Here is a 22,653-nt window from a genome sequence, read left to right as displayed (position 1 = left end):
TATCGGACAAGTGCCTGCCCTACAGGCGCGGATCTAGGATTTTAGTTTGTGGAGGGCCATGAAATTTTGTTTATGATATGACGTCACCATTTTTTCAGATATGACGTCACAAAAGTATGTCATTGCGTGACGTCATAATTCAGGTATATATAACATCGGCTATCCGAACAGACGAACTCGTGCAAAATACCGTTATTCAGGTTGTTAAACAAATCATTCCGCGTAGCGCGAAAAATAGACCTTTTGAAAGCACGAAAAAGTAATAAGGTAAAATAAGGCCTTTACAGTTGGCCGGTTTCCCAGTGTGACCCTGTATGAAGAATATTGCTGAAAGACGCTACCATGTCTATTGTCTACACATCTTGCTTTTTTCCCGAAAAGGCGAGAGCAACCGCACATGCCCCCGAAAAAGGGCCGAGGCCACTTCGCAATAAAACCATAGCGTTGTCGGCAGCGGTCGGCTGTGTTTCTTTCATGACACTTCCCTCAATTTTTAAGTTACTGTAATTGGTTTTTGCCAAATAAGTTTGCTGAAATGAGCAAAACTCTGTGCAGAGTCGATCATAACATTGGATAGGTTATTAAAATAAACTGAGATTTCGTGTTATTAAAAATTTAGAACAATTATGAATCAGATGGGCCTCGGATATTTTTTGCAATTAAAAAACGTGTTTGTAATTACTTTTAAGGAGGCAGTTTAAGTTTTGGCGCAAAGCGCTAAACAAAGCGTTTACTTGGTTTAAAATTCGAGTCCACACGTCGTCATCCATACTACGCAATTTTTTTGGTATACGGTATTTCTTTTAAATTTCTTACGAGTTTTTGTTAAATTAAAAAAAAAATATATATACATTTGTCCATTATTTTTTATATACATTTGTCCATTATTTTTTCGCTGCGCACTTGGCAGGCTTCCACGGCGCAAACGGTAAAGAAGCGCTGATCTAGTTCAAAAATAGCATAAAAATGTAAACACACTGGATGTAGAAAGATGATTGGCGTGAAGCGCGGCAATTTTTCGCATTTACACACTTAAAATAGTCAAAAAGTATGTGAAATGGACTCGTGTCCAATTTGTCAAAGAGGCGGCGGGCCGGATGAATTATATTGGCGGGTTGGTTCTGATACAGATTTGCATTAACACAAAAAAGCTTTCGATTTTACCTGGATTTAAGTTCGTTTATTGTATAGTCGAGGTCAGCGTACGGCCACATATGCCGTCGCTGTAAAATCTGAAAAACGCCGCTTTGCGCGAGTCGCGAAACGAATTTTACAATTCTTTTTAAATATTCACTATATTGCGCCATGAGCCCGTACACCATTACAAAGCTAAAAATATGTCCTATTTTAGCGAAAATAGGCCATACTACCTAGAGAAGCGAGAAAATAAGCTGCTTTTAAGTTAAAAAAAATGTTTATTTTTTTAGTTTGGGGGGGGGCATGGCCAGATCGCCCCCTCTAGATCCGCCCCTGCTTCCCTATACTAAACTATTTAGCATCCGGTATTGGCTTCGATCCTAAATTATCGCATATCCCTAGCTGCAACATTACCTTTCTCTTTTTATCCATATTTAACCAGCGCTTATTTTCACCATATAATATAATAGGTGCCAACATGTGTGGGTACCATAGCTTTTTCAGCCCTTATTTTTCGCACGCCGAAGTGAATCACAATTGAGAAATGATATTGTTAAATCACAATCAACTTGTTCAGTTCTGTACTGTTGATTTTAAATGCTCACGCCAGCTAACAAGAATATCTAAATCTGAAGCATTTTACTAGTAGGCCTACAGCTGAGTTTCTATAAGGATCATTGTGTGACGCCCTTGAAAAATTAAAACAGCGCACTAGGGCGTCGCGACGCACAGTTTGAGAACCTCTGCATTACGGTTTTATCACTTTTGCATATTACGTTGCTCCATGTCCCTGTAGATTTGCTATAGCCTCTTGTTATAGCTGGTGAATATGAAAAACGAATGTGGCAATTTACATGCAACCAAACGTAAGATTACGGGTAGTGTAACGTCATCCATTGGCGGCTAAATAGCGAAATGTTGTTTCAAATGGCAAGCGCCAAACTTTTTTTAAGTTTTTTATCAAGTTTTTTTGTATTTTTTTGTTATCGGAAGGGTGTAGCCCAACTTGTAAAAAAAGCAAAGGTGCTGGTCGTCCCTATTTCATTTGCCGCTAATTATGCCCGAAATCGGTTAACTAAATGCTTCCCCACAATTAGAGTAACATCTTAAAAAATGTGCCAAAGCGGCAATTGATCTAATGGCTTGGTATAATGACTATATAAATCAAATTTTACATATTCGTGAACTACAATTCCCATATATTTTGCGTTTTGCTAAAACGGTATAGGAATACAATAAAAAATAAATGAAAAATTAAATATTACCTAAAAACAATTGTGTCTAAAATGGATCGACTAGATAAGCAGGCTGTGAAAAAATACTGCAAAAGCCATTTAAGAATAGAAGTCTGAACTTCGCAACATGTATTTTTTTTTTCTCAAGGCGATGACTTTATTCGATTTTAACTGCCATGAAGATAATTTGCGCTGTGAAACTTACTGGAAGTCATACTACAGAAAAAATACAAGAAACTGACGAGCCATAAATTACGCTTTATTAAAATGAGTACAAAAACGACCTTCAAAAAAGGCCTACAGTGGATAAAAACAGCATTTGAGGATCATAAATAGGAAAAATGCATCCCTAACTGGTCATCAATAAATGCATGTTATTAATAACTATGCAGGGATGGCGAACCTTTTCATCGCGCGGGTCACAAACACGACCTTTTTCCTTACAAAATGTTCAAGTGGGTCACATAATTAATTATTTGCTAATTTTATGCGAAACTTTGCTGCTGCGTCATTTTAAGTGTTATTGTCTGGGTTCATAATTCAAGGTTTTTGGAAAATTTGAATTCTCACGAATATTAAGAACCTAAATAGTTAATAAATGTACACCGAAAGCCATCGCAGACTCACCGAATCTGTTGATCTATGATGCAAGCATAGCAGACTAGAAAAACAACTAGCCCGCAGTGAGGTTGGAAATCACGACCTCCGGTCAAGCCGGGACCGTCGCTCTACCAACTGAGCCATGCAGGCTCAGAAGGGAACGTGTCGAGAAACAACCATACGCCAATGCTTGCTCAATCTGTTAGTACAAGCAACCTCATTGAAGGGGATCCACAGTACCATATCATTTATTCAATGAAACATTCACACATATGTGTGTTAATAACTGAGATCTTGCCCTTCGAAGCTGATTTTTGACCAACGATTACGGCTTACGTATAATTAGGACACCGAAAGCCATCGCAGACTCCAAAACAGCTCAAAACATTTATGTTAGTTATAGTAGCCTATGGTGTACACCAGGGGTAGGCAACCTACGGCCCGCGGGCCGGATCCGGCCCGCCGATGTAATTCATCCGGCCCGCCGCCTCTTTGACAAATTGGACACAAATCAATTTCACATACATTTTAACTACTTAAGTTCAAAAATTTTCGCGCTTCGCTCGAACGATCATCCTACATACCTTTTATTACGTTTTGATGCTGTCTTTTCAACTAGATTTCGTTTAATTACCCTTGCGTCGTGGAAGGCTGCTCAGTGCGACGCGGACAAACGGAAAACATATTCACAAATATTTTTTAATATATATTTTTTTATTTTCGGCAATGTAATGAAAACTTGCAAGAATTTTAAAAGAAATGCCGCTACACCAAAAAAATATCGCGATCGCTTCGCTCGCGAAGTGTGCCCTCGCCTAAAAACGTTAACAAACACTAAGCTAGATTAACTTTAAATGTTATGACGTTCCCTCAAAGTAGTTTTATTACACTTTTCATTAGTAGCATGGATGACGACGTGTGAACTCGAATTTCAAACCAAACAAACGCTTTTTTATGCGCTTTGCGTCAACACTTCAGTACCTCCTTAAATATAATTAAAAACGTTTTTAAGTGCAAAAAAGAGTCGAGACCCGGCTGATTTACAGTTGATTTAACATTTTAATAACACAATTCTTAGTATACACTTTGTGCGGCCCGCAGAGACCTTTCTGACTTTGGTTTTGGCCCGCGACTGGAAAAAGGTTGCCGACCCCTGGTGTACACCATCGGCAAACTGTGGGCCGCGGCTTAAATGTGGGCTGCAGAGCCATTTTTGGTGGGCCGCCAGCTACTTTTGAGAATTTTAGTTTATCATATATTCGTGGGCCGCGTGGTACACGTTCAATTACATTCATTGCATCGTATTTTAAAAGTTAGAATTTTTATATTGTCTCAGCGTGCTTCAGGCCCGTGTGCCAAACGTGGCCCTGAGAATGCTTGTCACACTATATTTTTTGCGAATTTTAACTATGTCAACGCAAACTTTTTCTCGCTTCACGCGTATATTCTTCGTTTTTTGGTATGTTTTGCATTGTGGCATAGCCGTGTTTTCGGCATTATGGCGCCGTGTAATAAAAACAAATATAACGTGTAAAAATATATATATATAACGCTGTGTGGACTTGAACTTTTTACAAAATGCAATTTCTACCAAAATATATCTATAGTTAATGTAATATGGCTATTATAAGGTGATTAACATTTTTCAAAAAACAACAAAGATTACGCGTAATATATGCATTTTGCGTTTCGTGCGAACATTTTATGTGATTGCTAGATGATATAGTGTTAGCATTAATATAGCCTAACTAAGGTAAACGCTTTGCTAACTGAAAACAAATAGACGCAGTGTTTTGTGTGTTTTGCGCAATAAACTTAGTTTAGTTGCAGAATACCACAACGGTTTGTTCGTCAACATTAGGTTTCCTAAATTACTTGAAGTATGACGTTACTTGTGACGTCAAATGTAAGAATTTTTAAGCAATATTTGAATCTTTTTACGTGCTATATGCGCCACGTATTCTTTTAATTGAGGCTTTGCCAATTTAAACCAAATAAACCGCGATATGCACAACTAACTGCATTTTAGCTTCATATTTGCGTACGAGCTCAGTCGAGAGCATCAGTTGTTTCCAAGAACAATTGTTTTATGACGCAACTTTGTGACGTCATTTTAATGCCAACTCAAAACAAATATCCTGGAGCCGTTTTACGTAGTGGGCCGTCAATATCTTTGAAAAGAATACTTTGGGCCGCTACAAAAAAAGTTTGCCGACCTCTGACGTACACGAATTACACCACTCAAATAACCTATGGTTTTGTCATAAGCGTACGGTACAATTGGTTTATTTAGAAAAAATGTACGAAGACTAAAACCCTAAATATGAACAGATATCTTCACAAAATTCATGACACGCAATTACAATAAAACTTTAATGATAAGTTGAACGATTATTTTTTGACCTAAAAGTCAGGACGTGCTAAGAATACATTGATTTAAACCAGGGGTTCCCAACTTTTTACACCGTGGCCCCCTTGGAAAATTTTGAGAACATTTTTTTTGCGGAGGCAAAATTTAACTTCCCTATAATAAGACTTTGCATTTCGCTATGATCCCTATGATAAGACTTTGCATTCGCTATGATAAGTTATAAGCTTTACTGTTTGTAAACAACCTTGAGAAATCATTTCGTTATCGTCTTACACAAACAAGGAGATGTGCTTTCCAGTATTTCTGGTATATTTATGCTTTATAAGCACAACTGACTATCATTACACTGTACAGCTAATTTATTTGCACAAAACATTTTCGTCGAATCGATACGTTGTATAACGACGTCCATGCACACAACGACAAAGCATAAAGTACAGAAGGGTAGAATAGTAAAAAAGTCATATAACATTTTAAAACAGAACTAGTTATACAAATGGAAAATCGAAAAACTATTTACAAAACTTGGCAGGAACTTTAACAAAGTGATGGACATGTATTTTTTATTGCGTTCCACATACTGATTTACTGTGGAAATAAAGCGGGTGCAAAATAAGGTACCAAAATATTGTGTTGCAAACTTCTTGCTATGGCTTTACATAATATTGCACACCCGATTTGGCAAGTGTAAATGGATAAGCAAACATTAGCATAAGTCTTTTGTATGGCTCATAGATTTAAAAAAACGTCATAGCGTAGTATAGTGCAAAATATAATACGTTCAGTTATCGCGTTGACGTTTGTGACCTCGAACAATTCAACTTTGCGCTAATAACTTGAATTAAACATAATCGCCGTAATTTTGCATTGGTTCTGAAACTGGGGTGCACATTGTATCCAGTCGGTAGAAGTGAAGTCGATATTCCGTATAACTTGAACCACAGGCACTGTCCGGTGCCTCGCACATTGTATCGAGGTCGCTAGCCTTTAAATAATATGTTTAAGGTGTCACACACAAAAAAGTTTTTTTTTCATTTTTGTTTATAATCATGTAAGTATTACTCGCCTTTATTTTGATCATACAAGTGTTGTTAATTTAGAACAATGTTATCTATAGTCTGTGCGTCATCTTTTCAGCGTAGGGTCAACGACTCTACAGTAATGCTACGAAAATAGCGGGAGCAGTTTTTTAAGAACATATCCCAATACGCATTGTTTAATAACGATCGTAAACTGCGAGTCGCGCAACAACCTTTGTGAGTCCCAAGTAGCTCTTCATCAGCTTTTGCGCAAGGATTACATATCTCTAAACTTTTATGACATTTTATGTTGCGTCAAAACTAACGAAAGCGTATTGCATCAAACAGTAAGGAGGTTATTTATAAAGATCGGTTTCAATTCCAATCCGACAACAATAAGTATCACTGTTATTATTGGTAATTAGAAATTTAAGCAAGGTCATTATACTTACAGTAGTGACACGAAAGATGTAATCTGCAGTGACATAATTTGTAAAGTCCAAAACAAATTGAACTGTCTTTCCGTTCTTTTGCGTAATATTTGATTGATCCTTTTGGAGATTAGCGTCCGGGCACGATTCTTTCGAAATATTTCCACACAAAATAACATTTGCAGGACTGCTTAAACTAAGGAATAAAGTAAATTTGATTAAAAAGTCAATTAACGAGGAACAACAATACTAACAGTACTCTTTGTGACAATTTTGATTACCTGAATCGCAATGTGATTGGGACGTTAGTCGCAGTAGCTTTGTCTACAGGTATTTTGTATGTGTAGTTTGCTCTATCCATTTCACTAAATAATATAGAAATTTATTACGTCAATTTAATTTTTTCTAACTTTTGGCTGTGAAAGTTATTATTTACCATAGCGAATATCCAGTGGTTCCCATGCTATCGTTGTGTAATTCAACATTGGGTTCGACCAGGATTAAGCTATTGAGGCCAACCACATTATTTTCGAAATCGGTATCATCGTTCGCTACACTTCGTCTGAAACGAAAAGGAAATATTATAGTTTTACAATTTCTGTAGCATATTATTCTATTAATATTTGAAAAGTATACACACTGTACAACTTGCTGAATACACAACAACGATTGTCAAACCTGTTGATGTTGTGCACTCGATGCCGATTGGCCTCCAATTCCCCGATATCATCTTCACTTCTACCCTTCTTTATTTTATTTAATTTTTCTCTTTTTTTTGTGGCAAAGTCGGGCAGTTCTCGAATGACAGGCTTGATTATGGGCGACTGATCTACCACTTTATCGTCAGAGTTTCCGTTATCCATGTTAATGATTGAGTTGAGCGGCGGAAGGTGTTGGTAGTCTGGTTCATATTCTGCATCTTCGATGTTAACATTCTTGTATTTGCCTCCATTCTTGTGACTACGCAACCCAGTATGACTAAAATGGTTTTTTTTGGCATTTCCTTCAAAATCTACGTTGAAGTGCAAATACATTGGAATAGGGAAATTTAAGGGCAATGTGTTTTAACATATAAATGCTGATCACAAGAATGATTAACAACAGCTTTAAACAAAAACGTGGCTTACTTTTGAATGTCATAATGCTCGACTATTTACATTTGTTAGCTATATGAGGCAAAAGCATTCCAGTCTGAAATTAGATAGAATCAAGTATTAACCTCTTGGTTTAGGACTTTTTTTTCCCGGGAATGTTGTAACAACTGGCGTTGAAGAAGTGTGAGACATCAAATTTTCCAAATAATCGGCACCAACTCTCAGTACTCGGGGACAATCTTCTTCAGACAGAGTTTTTCCCGCCGGTTTTCCCGTACAACAAAAATCCTTTTATAATGGTTGGATTAGCATTGATATGATATTTAAAATTTAATAACAATCAGATTCTTACCATACTGCTTACACATGCAGAGTGGTTTTCTGGGCAATACTTTATAGGCGGTGCTGAACAGAAACAAATCAGTATATTATTGGTTGCATTTTCATAACGATTTCAAGTGAAAAATCAAAAGAATAGCTTACGATTCTTAGGTTGTTTTCCTGGATTCGTTGTTAAGGTCGTGAAACTTTTGGTCGAGTAATGTGTCGGAGAACTATAAATTCCTTGCGAAGTATTTTGAATCCCGTCGCTGCCACTGACGTTTCCTTCGCTGTTTTCATAAATGTCGTTGTATTGGTGTGGTTTTATATTAAAAGCATTTCTTATAAGTATTTTTCGAGATTTGTTGGTCAGCTGGGTTGTTCGCGCGTCGCAATACACCAACGGCAACGTGGGAATAAAATGTCGTGCGCCTTATCGAGCTACTTCGCTTGCTCAGAAACAATTAAAGAAAAAGGTTTATTCCAGACAAACTCTGAAACGCGAGGGTAATGTGTGGCTTGCTTAGCCAAGTGTAGCGCGCTATATTCGATAAATTTAAAACACACTACAAAACATTGTGTTCTGGTAAATGATAATTGGGCAATTTTGCACTGTTTCAACAAAACGGTAGGCGTGAAAGTCGTAACTCCCCAAAACATTTTAAATCTGAAAAAACAGCGGGAAACGGCGAAGCAAGCTAGTTTTTACAATACATTTATTATGGGACAACATAATAAGTAACCACAGCTTAGTGGCTTTAATTAAAATTGAATCAATAAAAAAATTGAACACATTTTTGTATTTACTCTAATAAACGATTTGTTTACGAACGTCACTGTTTTGTTCATCTAGCCAAAAAACATTCGGCGCCAGGATTTTGTATTTGATTTACATATCACGCAATTGATTAAACGCCATTTCCCCATGTGCCTTATTTCTATAAAATGTTAATCTTATTGTGGGAAAGAATTTAGTCAACTGATAAGGACACAATCAAAAGCAAACAGCATAGGGCGATGAGTATTGCTGTGGGGGATTTTTACGTTGCAAACTATAATTATCGCAAAAATTTTAGATGAATTTTGCAAACTATAATTATCGCGCTTATTAAAAATTCCAATATGTCCGTGGGACAACGCCAGTAGCCCAGCCAATGTTTCATCCAGGTTTAGGTCTACCTGAGTTTAAGGCGATATTGTATTTAACTGGAAAATTCCCTACTCAACCTGGGCAACGTCAAGTGTTTTGTTTTTACACTTATAGGTTCGCATTAAAACAAAAAAAAGATGCAAAATAAGGTCAATAATCGAAACATATTTTACTTGTGTTATTTGCATCATGTTATATAGCGTTACTGTTGAAGTTTACCTGTCTGTTTCAGTTTGATTGTCCGACTTCAGTTCGAGAATATATAGGCTCGCCATTGCTATTACACTGTTAAGTCACCAAGAAGAATTCATGCAAAGTAAAACAGAAAAAATCGTTCTTGTTAGAAGGTGGTTAGAAAGAGGAGCCGGGGTTAGGAAAAAGCGAGATGCAGTTTGACATGCGAAAGTGCGTCTAGGAAATTTACCTAAAGATTTTGGTGCGATTATCAACGACACAGGTGGTGCACTGCTCTTCCTTGTGGTGCATATTAACAATGTACAGTGTTGACATTGCCACAACGCTAAAAGAATTATATCATAAATCATTATTAATATCGTTTTTAAAGTGGCTGTCAACATTTGTTTTAAAGGTGGGCCTGTGTAACACGCAGCTATATTTAAAGCTAAAATCCCCTCTCTGTAGGATTTGTTTTTTAAAGAACATCATTACATTTATTCATATGGAAGATAACATAACTTTGTTAAAAAAAATTGTGACGTCTATGTTAGTTCTTAATATATTTAAAATCAAAATATATATTGTTGAAAACTAGCTATGGACGCATACGTATCGAACGGCAAGCACAATGAGCGCATTACATGTAATAACAAGGTATGAGAATAGTTCCGTCAAAAGCTTATAAACCTTGCGAATTGGCGAAGACAAACTGATGATAAGAAATTCACGCACTTACGAATAAAAAACAAATTTTTGCCTTTATAAATTTAAATTTCACTCTAGTGGGGTTTTCCTCTTCAGTTAAAATCCTTTGATTTACAACGTATACTTTTTTATAATCTTACCTGAATGCCATAATGACGACCAGGCCAATGACCATTGCTTGAACAAATGTATTGCTCATGCATCCTTTTTTGGGGTGGTTTGATGTGTTCTACAATAGTTTTACAAAAAGAAATATTAAAGAGGCCTAAAACGCACAAGAAATATAATTTGTTCGATATACTGTGGGGGCATGATTTATTACCATACCTTTCTTCCATTTCTTCCACCACTGGTACTACTGGCACCTCCGCTGCTACGGGCCTTAGCTGGCTTTCTTGCGCTTCCGATGCGACTGAGGCTTGGCGTTGTAAGACCGCTGTTATTAACAGCAATACATAAATGTTGTTATACAGTTACAACAACCTGGATGTTTTGACAGAAATATTTACCTTATGTCCGACCGAAAACTGTCGTACTTTCGATTCCGCTTTAGCTTATTGTTCCACCTCTCCAGCTCATCTATTCTTTCTTCAAAGTTGGTAGTCATCTTATAAATTTGTTTTACAGCTCCCACATTTTCCATATATAGACGATCCTATTTATAAACACATATAACATTAGCGATAGGATCGTGTGAAAATAACGTTTAAATCGACGCCATATAACATTATACCTTGTCGACGACTAGGAACTTTGGGATAGTTTCTCCATTTTCTAAGGTTACGTCTCCAGTCTCTCTCACAGCGTCAGGCATTACGCAAGCCAGTTCTTGGGCAATCACACCTTAAATGGAGTAAAGTTAAGAGTTAAAGTACATTAGTCTAGTTCATGGGGGCACCAAATTTTTTAAGGGCCGAATAAAAAAGTTTTGGGGGTCGAGGAACAGATTAACCTTATTTATTTCAAAATTGTCGTTTGTAATACAAAAATTAGCTTAGTTTTTGTAAATATTTAGGCTAATGAAGTAATACTAACAGTATTTTAGACTCTTAGGAATTATGCGGCTGGCCCAAGAAAATAAACCGGTAGGACGTAACTGGAACACAGGCCGTAGTTTGGTAACCCCAGGATAAGTTGGATTAGTTGATTTACCGTACCGCTCTATCTAATTTTTTGCATTGGCGTATATAGCAAAGGCTGAAAATGTTTTAAATATGAAGCCAGCACATTACCTGTTTCTACTCGGTTGCTGTCTATTCCAGCATGGACAGCATACTCTGGTGAGTAGTTATATCTACAAATGCGAATATTGGCAACATTTTCCAGCTGATTCTTGGTATCCACCTGGAAATAAAGCGCAATATTGAAAAAAATCTACAAAATTTCATGAAATAGTCCATGAGAGATCACTAGTGTAACTTTTTTTTGTAATCGGTCGTGATTCTGTGGTTTGTAATAATATTTCCAACAAATGTAGAAATACCTTTTTTATAATGGAATCCTAAAGTAATATGCTCACACTGCGTGTGCAGGACATAATCATATTGGGATTATTGACCCAAATTTAAAATAAATTTGTATTTAAAAACACCCAAGTAATACCTCTTGGATTCCTTCCTTGGCTCTTCTATCCGATGGTTGCATGAGATGACCTGTGATTTTGACGTTTCCATGAACAACGAGTGCTTCATCTGGGTGATCGTAGTTAATACCCACACGTCCCTGAAACATTATGATAATCGCGTCATAATTAATAATTATATTAGGTATTTATTTTTTGTTTATGGAAAATATTTGGAATCCAGGTCTAAAATAACCTTCGTTTATTATTATGTGTGTGTGATGTATGCAGCATATATACTAACATGGTGATAAATAGCATCCGGAAACTGTGCTCGTTGCCACTGGATGTCATCTTGGTCGAACTGACCCGGATTAGAAGCACGAACGATAATTTTCTCAGTTCCAGCTGCAGCGACTGTATAACTTTTTCCGCCACTTTGTGCATACAAAGCCACTATGCACATGAAGTATCTGTATAACACAATAAAGATATAATTAGCGTCACAGGTGAATAGAAGATCTTTTCACCAAATGATTCCGCTTACCTTTGCTCCGGGTTAGGTCTTCCCTTCTTCCTCATGTTGTTTGTCGTTGTTTCGCTAAAATGCAATCTTCCGATAGTCACCTTGGTGACCTGATCTCCAGGAAGGTCAACTCTGCATCAACAACAACTAATGTTTGCCTAATTACTTTAAAACACAAGAAAAAATAACGAACTAACTTACTTTACTGGGTGAAAAGCTTTCTTGCTTCGGTCGGATTGCGATTGTTCGATTGCAATAGTTTGGTTTTGACTTTCGAACTGAAACGATATTGTTTGTATTTGCACAATATTTTTGTCAATGAGTTACTTACGTGACGTTGTTTCACATTGCACACACTATTCATGTTAGGTAAGGCGACATGCACTAAAATGCGGGGAACTAAACATAAAAGTTGTTTGCCCTAAATGCATTGCTATTTGGATGTTTAATCATCAACAGGTGAACAAACTTTACTGGTTTTGCCATTTTATGATGTCGCAGTAGAGTTTTTCCAAAACGATTTTTCTCCTAATTTGCAAAAATCCTACCTTTACTCCGTACAGGTTAATGTAGAACGCATCAATTTGTCGCAGTCCTTCTTCGGTTTTTACATAACTTGGATGTCCAACCACACCAATATGCACTGTTACCTGTTATAACAATATGTAATGTTAAAATGTTTATTTAAGGGCATTGTTAATGCTTTTACGTAACCCCATCCCTTTTGACACATTTCGTTAAGTGCATTTAAATTTTCTATCGCAGAAGGCGACGACGGGTCCTGAGGATTATAATGCTGCTCATTTATTACAAAATGCCTAATCTAGGTTGTCCCCAGTGCGCAAAATCGTTTAAGGTCCTAATATCAAATGTACTGTTTTAGTAGTTACCTATAAAAAAGGCCAGGGCATTGAGATAAATATTACGGTCAACTCATCTCAATAGATCGGTGTACCGATTACACTTACCCAGCCAGTATTTTTATAGATTTACTCGTTTTGATTTAAATTAAATAATTCTGGAAAGTTCTGTACAGTTTGTTAAATTTACATAATAACTATTACCTGAAAGTGATTTTTCTTCTGACAGACAAATGTGTCATCAGCAACTGCGAAGTTGAAACCCTTATCGGCATCAACCCGATACGAAACAGTTTGTCTGCATCAAAAAAAATGTTGTAAATGATAAAGGAAACCTCTGTTTAAAATCATTCAAGACGTGTTGTGCTGGGTTGCAGTTGACAGTTGATTATATAAAGTGGAGTTTACATTTTTCATCTTCATTAGTGTTTATAATGTGGTTAATGGCTTATGGACGGTTCGGAATACTTCGTTAGAGTGATATTAATATTAGGTTCTAATCTTGGTCTCATCTTTTTTCGTATAAAAAATGGAACAAATAACATGATTTTGAGATACTGTAGTAGACTAAGATAGATTTTAATTTACGTTTTGTTTTTTATTTATTTTGTTATACGTACAACTCTTTTCCAGTTGAATCGTAAATTGATCCCCACGTATCACGTACAAATGGTGACCACTTTATCACTTGATATGTGCTGCTGTCCGAGTACTGGGTTTGTGGATTGCTAGTTGAAAGGCTTCTTTCGTTGTGCATCAATGGGTTGGATTGCGGGTGATGTACCGCACTCCCGTTCATTGCAAGAGGGTGGTTTACATTCATTGGAATTGACGGATTACCTTGGGTTTCTGTAGTTTCGTAAGCGTTGTTAAAGTATGCCGCTCTTCTAGCATCAGTTGTGGCGGAGGGATTCAAATCTGTAAACAATAATTATAAACAAATGCTTATCCAACACTTTGCCCTACAAACTGAATACTATTTTCTTAGTATGGAGTATTTTATGTGATACAGGTAATAACTTCTTAATTTATCATTAATAAAATACCTGGTTCCTGTTTAATCTGCTGCTGAATCATGCTGTGATATTGCTGGTTCAGCAATGACGCATTGAGGTGTTCCAAGGTCCCAGGCGGCGACTCGGAATGCTTTCGCTTTTTGCTAACTGGTGCTCTTTGACAAAACCCAAGCATTTTAATTACACAAAATAAACAAGTTTTATGTCAAAGTAATTTTCTGTTTACCCTTGTGGGAACGTCATGGATTGCATTGAGCTTTGACAAGACCCATCTGAATTTGTCGATCCCGGGCTAAGGCTGCTGGAAGCGTATCGCATACTTGGATCTCCTTCATTGTACATTGCAGTTGAATCTCTTGGAATGGCAGAAAACTGAGTTTCATTTCCTAAGAAATAAAATAGATTAAAAGATGATATCAGGCGTAATATAATATTGAAGGCAACATAATTTGTTTTAACATGATTAATTGATTATACATGACTTTTTTTAGTAAAGTTATCACAGGGTTTTAGTAAACCTACAAAAATGCTGACAGCCTAAAGGTCGTTCAACTTAACGACATTGCCATACTAAATTGTTGTTGCAGCACGTTGTTTACTCAACACTTAACATGCAATAATTTTGTATGTTCGGCCTAACCAGCATGCAGTATACTCTGAATTCCGATAGCAGTTAATCAGTGACAGGTCGCTCTTTAAAATAGTTAGGAGGACCTTTGTACTATTGCCTTGCCAATATGAATAAATATTCTCATGGCTTTGCAGTTTGGTCAACACCCGCTACCGCGTTGGTGAGTAGTTATGAAACAACTGAACAACCTTATAAAATTTTAATCAGTTAAGTGTCATTCTTATGAATAAATTTCACACTACCCTGTAACTGTAACAAAATTAACTACCTGAAGAATATTCCAGCATAGACGTAGATTGGTGCATCCCTTCTATTGAAAGTCTGTTGTCGTATTGGTTCGTGGGGGAATGCTCATAACTGCTGCTGCTACCCGTTGGCGAAGTGATCGAGTTCGTGCTATATTTCTCGACTCGATAGTCGCGATTGGGCGATATGTCATTCTGCTGCATTTGATTGGTATAAACTTGGACACTTTGGGGCACGCCAAATCGCATCAAATGAGCTGCAAATATATAAACAGTGTTATATATTAAAATAAAAAACGTTCTTTTTTAAAGATGTGAAATAACCTTCTTGAGTTGGAGAGTACGGTTCCGAACCAGAGTCCGGCGGCGAATCTGGGAGACAACTGCAACGACAAGAAACCTGGTAGAACACATCGAAGGTTTTTACGAAAATAGACAAATGTACCTTGGCTGAAATGATTGATTGTTTCGGGGTTGCACAAACTTTCTGTTGTGAGAAGCCGGCTCTAAGTCAATATTCGGACGTCGAAGTTCGGTCTGTTGAATATTGGCTAACAATACAGGCAGAGTTAAATTTTTACTTCGGTTTATTTTCGCGTTTAAAGAGTTAAAATCACCTGGTATTTTTTCTCGTTTTCTGAGTTCCTGTTCCTGGTGTTGTCCGCCGTGTAATTGATCGCACGAGTTGTGACTTGATTCAAGTGGTGATGGTTGGATATTTATGATATCATCCGAGCTAATAAAAAAATGAGACATTATATTCTTTGACATTTTTATTATGTTGTTCCACACCTATCTTACATTTCGGAATAGTTTTTTGCAAGAAGGTCGTCCAATCCAGCGATTTCGGGGAATTGTAAACCTTCATCTGAAACAAAATTGCATACAAAATTTTACACGTGGTGGCGGTAAAGTTACATGTGTTCGACACAAATTTCGATTTTTGGCAAAATATATAAACACATACATGCTAGGTGCAGACAGTTTAGCTGAAAAGTGGATTTAACCTTATTTCGTTAAAGCAGTGCAAGTGTTTTCTTTTATAGTCTAAAGTCTGAAGTCAGTTTTAAGGCAGCTTGACTTTTTGGCAAACAAGATAACAGAATATCGAAGATTGGTCACATGGGTCGGAAGCCACAATATATATTGGTTACACAGAACTGGAGAATGATTGTGCGAAACATGCGATAAGGTTGTTTGTTCTTCACCAATGAAGTGAGGACAAACATTGAGTAACGCTTAACCGCGTTTGATTGACAACTGACACCTATTTGGAGCTAACACACAATAATATTAGGAGTCGTCCGAGAATTGTTCGACTAAACTCACCAAAGGGAAACAACTGATCTTGGGTTAAGTTTTCTAGATCCTTTACTCCCTCTTTTTCGTGGTCTTCCATAACAAAACCAAGCACACGTATAGTTCCTTACCTAACCTCTGTCCTGTGCACTAAGCAAAATTCTGGCACAAACTGCACTTATTAAAATCGACGTATTTGCATTGTTTTCGATTCAACAGAATTTAAGCAAATTCTGTTTAATTTTGATGAGTTGTCAATGTTCAGTAAAAAGATGTATACTCAACATATAAAGTTATACTTAATTAATTAAAATCTTAACTTTTAGCAGATTGTTTACCATCAATTAACTACAGATGCTTTGCATCAAATCAAAAAAACATTTTAACCAGCGTATATGTGAATTTCTTGTTTCAATATACTTTACTTATACTTTAACCTTAACTTAACTTCCTAAACGCTCTTTAAATTGTTAACCGCGTAATATCAAAAACACAAATTTTCTAACATCAACAACCATATATGCGCTCTAAATTGCATCTAAAATATTTCCTTTATTGCCACTGAAGCACTTATGCAATTTGTTCTGCTGCACTTAAACCAGTCCCAGGCATAAGTTGATTCTACTCGCTGCAATTTCGAGGAAAAACACAATGCAAGTAAAGTCAACAAAAGGGGTCGAGCGGCAGAAGGGACGTCTAACCATGCCATTAAGTCGACGTGCATTTAACTGCACTATAAATTATTTTACGTCTTTTTGAACAAAGTGAGTCGCAAAATAATCCAGAAATAAACGAACGAAAAAGTGCAAGTAGACCCCTCAAACTGCATTATATGCTTTGTAACATTTATCTACAATCTATTTTTTACCTATAATCTATATTTTTTATAATCAAAAATACTACAAGATATACGCAATATTTTGTACCGTTAAATCCAGAACCTATACTGTTACCGGGTAAACTTATCTAACGATAGTTCGACCGTTGATTACCGACAACGATATTGTGAAGCATGTAAACCAGCAAACAAATCCTGATAATCGGCATGATTGTTTGCATTTAGGCATTTTATTCACTGTTAAGTGAGGTGTGTTTACATGTCGGTGATTACACGCAACCTGCAAACATTGTAGTTACGAGACCACTGCGAGTTTCACGATAACTATTGGGAGAGCGTAATTGAATTTTCGGCTTAAGCGTTAACATGTTTTTTTGGGGGACTTTATATCGGAATTAAAAATATTGTAGGCAGTTCAACAGCATTCGGTAACAAACAATTTTGCATATATACTTCACCGTCTAAAAAGTCGGATTCATTTAAATTGTATGATACGTTTTAGTTCAAGTTTATACTTGCAAGTTTTTATTGCAATGAGGTGTACAACACCAACGAGGAAAGTAATTGGCTACATAGTACATTTGTGGCATCGCATAAATTATGGTTTGAGTAAAAGACTGAATATATTCAAGAACATTGACCGCGCTGACAAATAAAAGTTCTTTTCTAGAAGCACGCATGTTGTTTTACAAACATTTACGCATTAATCGTAATGTCTTAGAATAAAATAGCAGTGTTTACAAAAAAACGTTGTATTTTGCTATACCATCAGTTGCGTAATACATCGTAAACTCTGTTTACTTTTCAGTAACAAGAAAAAGATTCATCACTAATGCATTAATCGCATTCCGATCGGAGGATTAAACGTGTTAATGCAGTTAGGAAGGCTGCAGTAAAATTGTCGTCAAACTTACGATTCGTGTGTAAAAGCTTGCAATGATAGTAGTAAAGCAAATTAGATCGCTAACTTCAAAAGAATAGCGCATGATAAGTTGATTTAAAGTAATTAGAAAGGGTGGTTGCAAGTCAGCCTTGTTCAAACATGACCAATGAATTAAAATCGTTAACATCAAGGACCTTCACTGCGCGGCGAGTTACGAGTTACATAAGCCCACATAACAATCTAGGAATTAAACTAATGAAAGGTTTTAATAGCCTTGTTTTGTTTAAATGACCCTTGTTTGTCAGTTAGGAGTATTAGATTTTTCAAAAATAAAAAACACGCTGTTTAAAATAACATTAAATCTGATCCGAGCCAATATGTTGTTACGGGTAGATATATTTAGCTAAGTATGGAAACAGGCCAACAGGATAAACTTAGTTCTCATTGAAAGCTCTGTTGGGATTCCCAGCACTTAGAATTGTTGCTAGCAACATTGATAACTTCCTCCAGGCGCCATCTATGTTATTTTTACATTGCCATGGGACATTTATTTGGCGAGCATAGGCCTATAATTCGTTACAGGTTATAGCGTTTACAATTACATTATAATATAATAAGCTGGCTATAAAATGCTAAGTTATTTTCCCATAACGCCTTGAGCCTTTTTGCGAATAAAAATTGAATAACCCGACGACAGGTATAGGGTAACTGAGAACACACCTTGTTAATATTTGTTACATTTGTAACACCATTGGTGTTTTGTTTTCGTCCTCTGATCGCTTGCGCTTTCAATGCATTAAATTGTTTTCGCAATAAAAAATATTGCTAAACAAATATATTTTCCAAAAAAAACTATGTGTGTTTGTGTGTGTATGACTGTATGTGTGTGGAGGAGGGGAAGCATCTCACTTGTGTTAACATCAACTAACACTTTTAATTTACATACTATCGTTTTAATCACGTTACAAAGTTGTGTTATAGTCGATTTATTTTTGTTTTGTTCCATTTTGTATATGTTAATAACCCAAAACTACTAGTTGTTGCCCAAATAACAGTTTCCTTAAAATTTGATTTTCAACAATAAATATATTTTGCGATTTGATCTGTTTGATCTGCAGCAAAATATTGATCCATCGATAGGTCATAAAATTCGAATTAAGAATTTACTGAAGACCAACTAAAATCGTTATATCCTTTTAAATAACTACTTACATTTTCAGAGACATCAAACTAGCTTATTGGCCTTTTTAACATATAATTGTATGGAGGTTAAGTTGAAGGCCTCGCCCTTCCAAGTGCAATCGAACTCAATAATTACCCAAATATTGGCGTAATGAGTGATTATAGGGTGCCATTTTGGGGGATAGTTAAGTGTTAAAGGCTGGTTTTCCTACTGATTGTTTGAAATTTACACAAATTGCAATGATGGATGTAAAGTTTACTTACGTTTCTAGTTCTCAGGGAAATAGCAACGATATATTGTGGGTGTTATTGACACCAAATATGTAGGTAGCCTAAAGTTGTTTTAAAGTTTGGAAAAATTGGAACTGGAAATAAATAAGTTTGCCAGTATATAAAGCCTATAGGTTTGGGAACAAAATTCACAATCAATTTAGGGATTAACTCAGAGTAAGGCCACGAAAATTTATTTGATCAACTCTTTATCACAGAAGAAGGGCTACTTTAATCCTAAACAAAACATACACACTGTTGACTTTTTCTAAATATTATAGAGGACGTATAGTTTCTCCGATAAAATAGAAACAAACAAAACTAATACCTACAAAAATAAATCGAAATACCCGTTGCAGAGAATCTTTTATTTTCTTGATAGTATAGATTATAAAATTGTAATTACCGCTTTCAAGAACTTGGTTAATCTCTTCTTTGATGAGGATTCCCTCAATGTTGTCAGCATGTAAGGAGTTAAACGTATCGACCCGAGGTTTGTTACGTAGATACTCCGTCATGTTTAGCGTAAACTGATTTTCAAACTGCAGCCCTTGCTTACGTTTATATCTACGGTGCGCCAACACCTCAGCAGCAACAAGAAACAACGTTACAAGTTTATTCACCTGCCTAAAACGTTATTCACCTGCCTAAAAACGTTAATCTTAATAGTAAAACCTAAGATTTGCGATATTTTATTAAACTCACTGACTAATTTGTTAGTACTTCAATTCAAAGCCTTTGTTTCCAAAGTGTCGGAAGTCTCGTGACGCAAATGGCACGTTTCCATTGGTCGGTTGTGAAATCAATAAACCGAAAGATTACTTCCGATTAGTGAAAAATGATGGCGGGGGTTTCAATCCGATCCTTACTGCACTGCAAATAGGTATGGATGCCAAGTCACAACTTATGGTGCAACTTTACCTTTTGCTATCAACACTAGTAGAAGCCTATTCTAGAAAGCGAATCTAGAGTTTATTTGCTAAACCGGTTTACTCTTTACACTTCGGACCACGATATACTGTAGTTTTCTGTTTCTAATATATAAGCAAAATAATGTTTTTGTTTAGCGTTTAACTGAAGCGACGTTTGTTGTCAACTTATTAGTTCAGTCCTGTTTAGTAATTTTATTCTCGAATTCTACACTTTATACATACACCTTTACTCTTTGCATACAGCACAACATATACCTAAGATACGAATTAAAGTGATCTCCGATTATTGAAAATACAGCTGACCAAGTGCCGTGGAATCCCATTATCGTATCCTGTTCTCGCTCGTTCTCGTCTCCACCGGAGACGACATTGCCTCCGGTACTAAGAACCTACCTGACGTCACAAACATCATCCTACAAACTTAGCGCCTTGCGAAACTTTTACTCACGTTCAGTTATTTGTTCAGAAATAAAACCATAAGTAAAACCTATAATAGGAAGTATCAGAAACCTTGTTATCTGATTTTGTATAAATCTGATCCAATAATACAAGTATATGTCGTTACAATATCGAAAAACCTTTATATTTTTCCACAAATGTTTAAATTTTGTTAAAATGTAGTTTGTTGGTTTGTTCTGTATAACGCCACAAATCTTTGGCTGCAAAATTTCGATAAAATAAAACTTAATAATTAAAATTCGTCAAAAAAAATGTCGCAATTATGCTAAATATCATGAAATAGAATGTTTCAACTTTAACCAGCCTTTTTTCAGCTTTTAACCAGATTTTTTTAGCTTCAACCAGCAAATTTCTAACTAAAAGGCCAAAACGATAACGCCGGCAAAGTTGATAATATTAGACGACTGATAAAAAAATAATGTTATTTAAACCTTAAACAGTGCTTCTTAAATTTTTTATGTACAGCTTTTATAATTTATCAGTTATTCCACAAAAACATTGGCTGTTCTTTCAAGTACAATAAAAATATATGAGAATAGGCGAGGTCCAAACGAAATCAAGCGCCGCCCCCAGATGGTACTCGTTGTTAATAGTTTACCAAACAACAGAGTCAGATGGCACCAATTACCTCACACATTTGTAACGCAAACAAATAAGCAATTCGAAATCTAACAGTCGCATTTTTATTTACAAAATCATGGAAAAAAAAAAAAGGTTTGCTTCTGTTGGCCTCTGGATAGACCATATTTTATTTAAGTCGTTTCCAAATATGTAGACCAAAGTTTTTCAAGGTTTGTGATGTCTAACGCTCTCGGGATATTTTACCTTAAATTTTTTTTCGTGTTTTATTTTCATCTTATTCGGATAGCACTGAAATAAATGGATCACATTTTTCGTATTAAACAACTTTTAAACATTTAGCGTTTTTTTTTTAATTTTCGGCTCTTTTTGGAACTCTAACATATATTTGTTTGTAAACGATTTTCATAAATAATAAAAAAAAGTTTAAAAATTGGGGTTAAAAAGATTGCTTTGTAAATATTTAAATTTCCAAACAGACTATGACCAGCATTTAGCAACATGTATGTATCACTAAATTTATCACAACCTTTCTGTTGTGAAAAGTGAAAGGCATCTGTTTATTATCGATAAACTGGGATTATTATCGATAACTAAACGCAAAGGCAAATTGTTGAAATTTATTTTCTGTTACTCTTTAATGTTTAATTCGGAAGAAAAAATATGAAAAGCAAAAAATTGGGAAAAAAGACGTTTCGAAAACATCTTTGTACCTTTTCTTACCGTTAACTGACGTACAACGTCGCTTTTTTAAAGCGTCGAAGCGCCTAACCGCTTTAAAATGGCCATTTTAACTGGCCTTTCTATTTAGGCAAATCAAAGCTTAAGGCAGATTTTGGAAAGTATTTGCCCCACAGGCCCTGCATAAGGCGGCGATATCGCTGAGCGGTTTAAAAGTAGTTTAAAGGCGGACTGTGAGAATCTGTTTGTTTACTGCTGAACACGATTTGACGGCATACGTTTCGTCGATAAGCGCATCATTGTCGGCCATAAATTAAAATGTCACGGGGAGAGTTTGATAAATGATAAAAAACGCGTTAAGTTAAAATGTATTTAATGTAGCCTACTAATATTAAAATAAACTGATATTAAATAAGAATGGTATCAGCTATATATTACTGTCATAAATACC

General features: G+C 36.0%; 1 protein-coding gene across 2 annotated transcripts; it reads right to left on the bottom strand.

Moving 5' to 3' along the window:
• Positions 1-5,663: 5,663 nt before the first annotated feature.
• On the bottom strand, positions 5,664-20,757 carry LOC146138066 (myelin regulatory factor-like). Of its 2 annotated transcripts, none has more exons than XM_083393350.1 (29): positions 19,958-20,757; positions 15,881-15,947; positions 15,697-15,815; positions 15,525-15,630; positions 15,404-15,462; positions 15,103-15,336; positions 14,430-14,589; positions 14,234-14,358; positions 13,808-14,105; positions 13,392-13,485; positions 12,876-12,977; positions 12,529-12,605; positions 12,349-12,459; positions 12,106-12,274; positions 11,843-11,962; positions 11,473-11,584; positions 10,974-11,083; positions 10,750-10,895; positions 10,568-10,676; positions 10,381-10,469; positions 9,783-9,878; positions 8,371-8,498; positions 8,240-8,292; positions 8,013-8,175; positions 7,472-7,805; positions 7,230-7,355; positions 7,075-7,158; positions 6,815-6,989; positions 5,664-6,328 (listed from the first exon to the last, which is right to left on the bottom strand). In XM_083393350.1, the coding sequence occupies exons 1-29, from the start codon at positions 20,067-20,069 to the stop codon at positions 6,185-6,187; spliced, it is 3,822 nt and encodes a 1,273-aa protein (XP_083249476.1). In that variant the 5' UTR covers positions 20,070-20,757; the 3' UTR covers positions 5,664-6,184. The 2 variants fall into 2 exon arrangements, with proteins under 2 accessions (XP_083249476.1, XP_083249477.1); XM_083393351.1 differs by lacking the exon at positions 9,783-9,878 and adding an exon at positions 9,578-9,643.
• Positions 20,758-22,653: the final 1,896 nt, after the last annotated feature.

Source organism: Ascidiella aspersa, chromosome 7 (genome assembly GCF_963924565.1).
Source record: "Ascidiella aspersa chromosome 7, kaAscAspe10.2, whole genome shotgun sequence".
Lineage (NCBI taxonomy): Eukaryota > Metazoa > Chordata > Ascidiacea > Phlebobranchia > Ascidiidae > Ascidiella > Ascidiella aspersa.
The sequence above is the reverse complement of the archived record's forward strand: the minus strand, read 5'-3'. Positions and strand labels throughout refer to the sequence as shown.

Coding starts and splice junctions, on each gene's coding strand:
- LOC146138066 (XM_083393350.1), bottom strand. CDS start 20,069: ATGACGGAGTATCTACGTAACAAACCTCGGGTCGATACGTTTAACTCC. Junction 15,463..15,524: donor AATCAATCATTTCAGCCAAG/GTACATTTGTCT, acceptor TTGTCGTTGCAG/TTGTCTCCCAGATTCGCCGC. Junction 7,356..7,471: donor CGAGTGCACAACATCAACAG/GTTTGACAATCG, acceptor TTTTCGTTTCAG/ACGAAGTGTAGCGAACGATG.